An 8,640-nucleotide genomic window follows, 5' to 3' on the forward strand; every position below is an offset into this window, starting at 1 on the left:
GCTGCGTGAACAGAGCACCGTAAAAATTAGTTCCCAGGAGAAATTTTTGTCATCTCGAACCGCAAAAATTTGTTCCCGCAAACCAAAAAAAATCGCCAATCCGCAAAATAAAACTCCCGCAAAATTTTCGTGCTACACGGGTACTCGCTCAAGCCGCGCAGGAGCTGGTAGTACAGGTGGTTCTGGAACTAGGCCAAAATCCGAAAGTTCGGATTCGCTGAAGAAGGGTTAACGCTCGAAACGTCAGCATTCGAATCTCTTTACGGTGGCCAGTTACCTTTAGTTATCAACTGTGTTGATTGAACCGAACATCCCTTTCTACTCCCCACCGACGCAGCATCACAGATTCTTAAGAAACTATCCCCAATTCGAAAGTTCGAGTCGTTCTGCCCCAGTTGTTTGACGACTTTACACGTTCAGATATCGTGCTTGTAGTACTAGATCCTATTTAAAAGAGGGATTTTTCCCTTCCATTTTCTTTAATTTCGTCATTAATCGGGAGCTTCGTCAAAAAATCAGGAGAGCAGGAGATAGCAATTGAAATCAGGAGGGTTGGAATGTCTGTAACTTGGACAATTTTGCCAGTTTGATCCTACCGTTTTGATCAATGGGTTGCGATTTTAATCAGTATTGTTTCAAAGTGTTTAAAACAAAAAGAAGTCAGTAATATTTAAAGCACAAAAATTGGAGAACTTTATTTCATTTATCTCATAAAAATATCTTACAAATATACACAACTTGATACTACAGTTTAACATAAACTCTATATTAAATAAATCTACACATTTGACGAACGATGTTTAGTTTTCCGCGGCTTGATCAAGATAAAAAAGGTGGGATTTGCTCGAAGGCTGCTCTTAACTTCTTGCATCAAAGAACGATGTACATAAATTCACACGCCTAGAAAGAAGACAAAATGTTAATTTGTGAAGAATGAAAGGAAACCAACATGGTTGAAAGTGAAACGTTTTTTTAAATGCAAATGTTTAAAGTAGCGGTTTCTAGTCGCAATCACAATCGTTCAAAACAAAGTTTCCCCATCATTGTGCACGTATTTATGTTTGGTGTCAATACCAATAACGTAAAATTCTGGTTTCTATGTTTGTTGTCAAAACGAATAGCGTAAACTTCCGAATTAGATTAAGAGAATTACCCAACTCAAAACTGAACTCATTCGCTCTGACGAAGGGCTAACGCTCGCAAAGTCAGCACTCGAATCTCTTTACGGTGGCCAAATTACCTTTAATAATCAACTCTTTTGATAAACCAAACATTCGATTCTACTCCCCACCGACGCAGCACTGCAGTTCCTTAAGGAACTAAACCACCCCCCCCCCCCCCCAGCTAAAAAATTCCCCTTCCCCTCCCTCAAATCTCAGACGTAAACTACCATCTCAGTGATAACAAGCCTTGCCGCGTATAAACCCATGGACTGTTAGCATTAAGCTGTTTAAAGCTGTTTGCTTGGTGTTTCGAAACGTTTTAAGCTGCTTTCATGGTAAACCCTGTAGAGCTTAAAACGCAAAATTCCCTCCAGTAACAACTGAGCCTTCTCAAAAACAAGCCGCTACGAAGGCTTTTGAACAAAATATAAGCTCGGAATTTTACGGAACCCTGACAAAGATCATTAGGTTTGTACCTTGCATAGCGAAATTAGATTGCTTACTCCCAGTTCTTTCACGAATGATAAACAGAATTCTGGCTCTGCTCTACAGTGCTCTTCTCTACAAAATACACACACAAAAAAGAAAAATAACATGACATGAAATTTTGTAATGTAAAGCAGGAAAGGTAAAATAAAGTAAAAGTAAACTAGGCAGGCAGGTAGTTGAGGAGTACTGTACTATTTTATTTTAAGTTGTGCAGTTAACATTATAAGATGACCAGAGAGGGACTAAGAGACTAACCACGGCAGCGTGGTCGAGTGGTTAGAGGTGTGAATTTGTAATCCGGAGGTTCCAGTTTCAAGTCTCAAGTTTCAAGTGGATTTGTTTCAAGTGGATTTGTTTCATGGTAGCTCCCTGTTCCAAAGCCTTGACTGCATTTTGTGTTTAACCAACTGGTAACCAACTACTCTGGGTGCCAGAGACTTTTTATAGGTAGTTTCCGGTTTCGGTCAAGCCGAAAAAGTGTTACCGCCGTGCGCGAGAAAAAACCTGTGTTACCCAGGGTAGTGACCAACCAACTGGTTGTTATAATAATAATAATAATAATAATAATAATAATAATAATAATAATAATTATTATTATTATTATTATTATTATTATTATTATTATTATTATTATGCGCAGTGTGAATGCATATAAAATGACATAGGGCCCAAAGCATAACGTATGTTGCTCTACAGGAATTAAACACTAAAAAAAGATGATAATGTCCTACAAGCCCACCCCCCCTCCCCCCCACAAAGATTAATACAAGGCTAAATGAAATTCTTCAACAAGCGTAAAACTACTATACTCTACTATGACATCAGGGTCTGGGGCATTACTTGGCAATAACTTTGAATGTTTGCTCAATTATTATTATTATTATTATTATTATTATTATTATTATTATTATTATTATTATTATTATTATTATTATTATTATTAATAGAATTGCACCATTATTTTCATAGCATTAAATGTACAATCTTGAGACTCCAACAGAAATTATTTCTTACAATAAAACCACAGTACTGTTTATACCAGTTACCTGTGCACTGCAAGTGCCTCATTAATTTGATCCCTCACATACGTCAGGTTGACAGCATCATGCTGAGACAAAAGCAAATTAACATTTTTGCTGAATGTCATATGAATTGAATGTTGATTTTTATTGCTTTCTGCACTGCTTTATAAACAACTATGTTCATTTTCAACTCTTTTCACAATAATGACAGAAAATTCCAACTTTCTTTGTCTGTTTTGCTCTGGTCAGGAAAATTTGGTAATCGTTATCTGGGGGAGGGGGGGGGGTTACTCCCTTATATGGGCTATATAGGTATGTGCGGTGCCAGAAAGTATGGTTTTTCAGCCACTTTGGTCATAAATAGGGTATCGATTTTTGTACTCTAGTCTTGAATTCGTTCTTTTTTTTAGAAGAAACTACTTCTTCATTATGATGTTTACGGCAACTGTGTACGTGCCGCAACGGCTTGTCACGCGCTCCGGTCACGTGCTGGGCTCCAGGGGAGTTTTGAACTGAAGTTGACCAGACACTATCAGGTTATAAATAGGGTATCAAATTTTTGGTCAGGTCATAAATAGGGTAGGGAAAATCGCAGATTTTGGTCATAAATTGGGTAAGGGTTTTGGGAAGCGGGCCGCACACCCCAACCCAACTTTTTTGGGAGTACCCCCCCCCCCCCCCACCACGGGTAGTTATCAAAGCTGATGAGGGTTGTTCCCTGCTAATCACTGTCTTATTTTGTACCACTTGTCATGTTTCATCCAATGCAGGAGAATGCAGGGGGTTATTGGTGGGTTATAATGCTTGATGTCGTACCTCAGTATCAATTCTCAATCCACAGGCACAGAAGATAACCTGTTTGTTTTGATGTAATGGATTGCTGTTAAACAGGAAAGCAAAATAACTTTAAACAACAAAATTTGACTAAATGGAATAATAATATTACTGCCATTTAGGTGAGCAAGTGCAAAGCAAGCAAGAAAGGCAGCTCTCTAATCAGTGAATAATTATGTACAACATAGAGACCTTCATGTCATTTTCCTTTCAATATGCAACACATTCTGGTTATACACGAACAACAATATTATTAATATGCGCAGAGACCACAATGGCAATGCACTATTTTAGTACCTACACAGGGGCAAGCTTAAACAGGTTTTCAGTTGAATGCTGAGGGCAATTTGTCTTTGCTTTAGCTCTGATTAACATAGTCTGGTTATTCTGTCACTACTTTTGGGTGATATACATATTAATATGAAGTCTTTTGTCAGGGTTTGTACCCTTTTTCAGAAACAAATTTCCAGGACTTTTCCAGGCCTCAGAACGTTTTTTTTTTTCCAGGACACATAATCCATATATGTTGGATCTTCCCATCTGGCTGCTCCTCAGTGTCTTTCAAGATAACTTTATTACTTGAGTTTACAGATTTCCAGGATTTTCCAGGACCTCCTACCATTTTCAAGGACTTTCCAGTCCTGGAAAATGCTAGTCAAGACTAAAAGTCCACTACTTTCAAGCATTTCCAGGTCCTGTATGGACCCTGTATTGTGTTACTGTGTAGTTCTATTGTCATTGAATTCTCCTGTGTTGTTGTCACAGTTATAGTCAGAACCTGGGTATCCATTCATCTTACTAATCAATGCCCACATAATTGAAAATAGATGGAAAGTAAATAACATGATGGGAACCACCCACCTCTTACAGACTGGGCAAATAACATCATCAGTTCTTAGACAATCAATCGCTGCACACAGGGAGGCCTCCTCAAACTTAAGACTCTCTTCATATTGTCCAAGAATATTATGCTCTGGACACAAAACAAATAAAATGTTAACACAGTTGCTAACACTGAGCAAAGACCTACAAAATCCTGATTGCCACAAAGTAACCCCCACTCTTTATTTTATTAGACAAATTAACATTTTAAAATTTTAAACTAGATTAATTTTTAGGATGTCCTCTTGATAAGGTCATGGAGCTTGATTATTCAAATAAAGTTTAAAATAAGGTTAGGAAAGTCGTGGTGACATAGTTACAAGCCTGGACACGTACGGCTCCTCATCATCTTTGCCATGCAATCACTGCGCTTCAATGTCTAATCGTGATGCCAGATGAAGCAAGAACAAAGGACATGAACCCATGTGAATTTAGTATTTCAAGACATAAAACCAAACATAGCTTTTATATACATGCACAAAGATAACCAAAGGTCTTCACTTCACTTCACTTCACTTATTTCCTTGACCCCAAGGGGGAAATGGGCCGGAAATTCTTCTTTGCTATGCCACATGGTCACATGCAACCACTGCCACTTCACTCCAAGATGCAAAACACAAGGCTGTCCTTTCTTTCTCTGCACGTCTGCGCATGCAGGACTCTGTTGGTCTGCCACGACTTTGCTTCCCCTCCGTTTGGTTGGCATCCATTCTGAGAATGTGTCCGATGAACCTTCAGTGCCGCTGGTAGATTTGCTCACTGATAGTGCTGATGTTAGCTCGGTTATGGACCTCTTCATTGGATACTTTCAGAGGCCGATAGATCTTCATTAGCCTTCTCAAATTCTTACGTAGGAACACACCCAGTTTGGTCACATCGTTCTCAGTCATACACCACGTATTACACCCGTATAGTACAACAGCTACAGTACAACGTTTGACTTAAAGACCTTCAGCTCAGGGTTCAGTTCCTGAGTTTATTGGATGCTGTTCTGGCTTTTCCAAGTCAGCTTTTGATGTCTTCTTCTGAACCTCCTTTCTGAGTCACTGTTCCTCCTAGATAAACAAATTTCGATACCTCTTCCAGCTCTTCTCCATCAACTTAAACCTTTCCACTTGTGGGGCTGTTCCACCTTATCATCACGGTCTTTGCTATACTGATTTTGAGGCCTGTCATTTTTGCTTATCGTCCTAAGTTGCTGACTTTAGTCAATAAGGTCAATCGATCATTTTTGATGAAACAAATTAAAAATTATCCTTATTACTGACTGGTTAAAAAGTCCCAAGTTTATGAGTACAATGTAAATTCTACAACATATTGATACATTCTGACCTTCCTCCATGAGCTCCCTTTGTATCTCATCCATTACAGAGAGAACCTCATCCAATGAGTAATCTTCTGGACCATCTAGTCCAACCTGAAAACAAATAAGAGCACCTATAGCTAGTGTGTATGACAAAAAGTGATAACGTTTGCAGTGTTCATGTGCCCTTATCCTCTAAGCTGATTCCTAGTGTTGCTTGGATCTACAGACAATACAAACAATAATTGAAGGGGTGCGTGGAATAAGGCCCTAAGTGACTTTTGATGTAACGTCAAATTCTCCTTTTGTTTCAGAAGTGAATACAAGGCAATTTGGAGGGAGAATCTAGCAATTTATCAGAAGTCACTTGAGGCTTTCTTTCAGGCACCCCTTCAATTAAAGGGCTGAGAGTATAACCGACCCAAATGACTTTTAAGATCATTTTTTGTTGTTTTACCTCAGGCATGTGGCCTTGAATTCCTTCAGGAAACATTTCTCCATTGTTTTATCTGCTGCTTTGCGTTTTGTTTTGTGACAAAAATGGAAATCCTGTCCAAAATCATACGTCAATCTTTCAATCAATCAATCAATCAATCAGTCATGTAATATATCAAACACGAGACACGTCAGTGTTTCATCACATATCAAACACCGAGAAGAGAGTTGAAAATACGACGCGTAGCACAGTATTTTTGACGAACTTCGAGGTTTTTGATATTGTGATGAAACACTGTGACAAGTGTTTGATATAACCTCTCAAACAAAATGATTTTGAAGGTGAAATTAAGGATGCAAAAACGAGGAGTTTTTCATCAGATTTTCCAAACACGTCATGGTGCATGATTTCCTTTGTCTTTGGCTTTTGAATTATTAATGAGTTTGAGAAGTAGGTTTTACATGTAGGTTTTAATTGCAAACAAAGCAAAAAGCAGCAGATAAAACATTGGAGCAATGTTTACTGAGGAGTGACTGTCGGAAATTTTGAAAAGAACCCCTTAAAGGTATCAGAATTTTGTTTTGAGGCCATGGTCCGAACAATTTTTTACCCCTAAGAGGTACCAACTCTAAAACAATACAGTAACTGCCACTCTAACAATTTATAAAGGCCGATTTAGACGGTACAACTTTTGCTTACGTCTGTTGCATGCGATTTCTAAAGCGTGTGCTGCTTGCATCATGCAAAAAATTGCACACAACTCTAGTCATTCAACATTGCCTATACTTACGATACTCGTAGGATTTTAAAACATGTTTTAAAATCTTACAACATTTTTTGTGACATACACAACAGTCGTAGGCGAGTTGTAGGTTTGATTTACACGAAACAATTTGTGTCCTAGGCCTGCCGTAAGCCTGTCGCATGCGACAAAGTTGTACCGTGTAAATCGTCCTTAACAGCAATAACACTATTCCTTCAAATGCCTTCCAGGTCGTAAAGATTTACTGTACTCCTCTCCTATTTTTCGGCTCAGTCAGAATTCATTTTAGATTTAGAGCGCCATAAGGGGTACCAGACCGCAAATTTTAACCCCTAAAAGGTACGCCGATCACCCCCTTCACTTTTATAGTTGTTAATGGGAGTCTCTCACTGGACTCACTGGATACCAGTCCATCTATTGCCTGTTGAAAATCCAGGTTCTACATAGCACTAACCTCAGAAAAAGGTGTACATGTTTCCCTTCTTGGTCGCCATTGTGGAAGTTCACAATTCTCTTGACTAAGTCTTAACCATTCTTCATCCATCACTTCCTTCACTAGAGAAGAATCATCAGTCTTCGAGCTTCGCCTGAATCGGTCCACAAATTTCTGTCTACCATTTTTCAGCCTATCCAAACATCTCTGCAAAAAGGAAATAAAATGGAACAGCCATTTACAACAAAATATTTACAAACTGGAAATACATGGGGATTTAAACCAAAGCCAAATTGGTGGCACTGTTGCTGTCAGTATGTACATTTATTATATATAGTTTCTTAGTATCATATTGTGTTACCAAACTGAATTAGATAGCAGGAACACTGATCCATCATTGGTATTCAAATCTGTCCCTACATAAATCACACTGTAGGTTTATTGTAAAGGGCTACTGGACAGAGATAGAAATGACACTGCATCAAAAAAAAGTATTGTTATTATCATATTTTCATTGCAGTTAACCTTCACCTCATTCCTGGTATAGAGGGGGTGGGGGGGGGGGGGTACTCATTTCTTGGGTATATTTTCCCGAAAAAGGAAAAGGATATATATAGAGAGAGTGATGGAACTAAAACTCACTGGAATCGCGCTAAATCGCTCTAAAAACCACATAGGAGGCAAGAAATACACAAGAGAAGTAAGGTGGCTGATTTTTATTTAAAAATTTGTTCATATTTTTAGCCTCTAAAATAAACCGTTTTTCTCCCATACAAATCCTTATATTTTTCAACCGTTGCTTTACTAGCGCTCATATTTCAAGCTTGGGCTACCTGTGATATTAGTGACTGAAAGGAGCAAACTGAAGACCTTTTTTGTCTTTCTCGAGTTTCAAATTAGCAATTTGCAATTGGGGACCTTCTGGAGGGCAAGATTTCCGCACATCCCCATATATTAACTACTTATACAATACGTGACTCAAGCTCTACTCACGCTTGTCGTTTTTGGAAGAGGGTTAGTATATGGTGCAAGTGTTTATTAATAACTTATATGGGTCTGTGCGGGAATGTTTCCCGATTTCATGCCATAGAAACAATAACTCACTAACGAAATATCAAAAAGAAAGCAATGCGTTCATCACCTTTCTGTACTGTTCTTTCCAGGGCGGTGTGCTGCATTTGTACTGCGAACGGTGGCGAGAAATAGGGTCTGGGCTTTTTGGAAAGCAATCTGGCACGGCAGCCATATTTCTTCTTCCCGCGAATGTGCAGAAAAGTTGTCAAACTGTTGCTTATTGGTGAAAGAGTGGACCAAT

The 8,640-nt window shown here is 38.6% G+C and overlaps 1 protein-coding gene across 1 annotated transcript; it reads right to left on the reverse strand.

Moving 5' to 3' along the window:
- Positions 1-669: 669 nt before the first annotated feature.
- LOC146479645 (RPA-interacting protein A-like) lies at positions 670-8,607 on the reverse strand. The gene is made up of 8 exons (XM_085110512.1): positions 8,467-8,607; positions 7,347-7,532; positions 5,723-5,807; positions 4,370-4,481; positions 3,491-3,554; positions 2,699-2,760; positions 1,640-1,724; positions 670-900 (listed from the first exon to the last, which is right to left on the reverse strand). The coding sequence occupies exons 1-8, from the start codon at positions 8,569-8,571 to the stop codon at positions 871-873; spliced, it is 729 nt and encodes a 242-aa protein (XP_084966638.1). The 5' UTR covers positions 8,572-8,607; the 3' UTR covers positions 670-870.
- Positions 8,608-8,640: the final 33 nt, after the last annotated feature.

This window comes from Pavona decussata, unplaced genomic scaffold (genome assembly GCF_977016875.1).
Source record: "Pavona decussata unplaced genomic scaffold, jaPavDecu1.1 SCAFFOLD_58, whole genome shotgun sequence".
Taxonomy (NCBI): domain Eukaryota; kingdom Metazoa; phylum Cnidaria; class Anthozoa; order Scleractinia; family Agariciidae; genus Pavona; species Pavona decussata.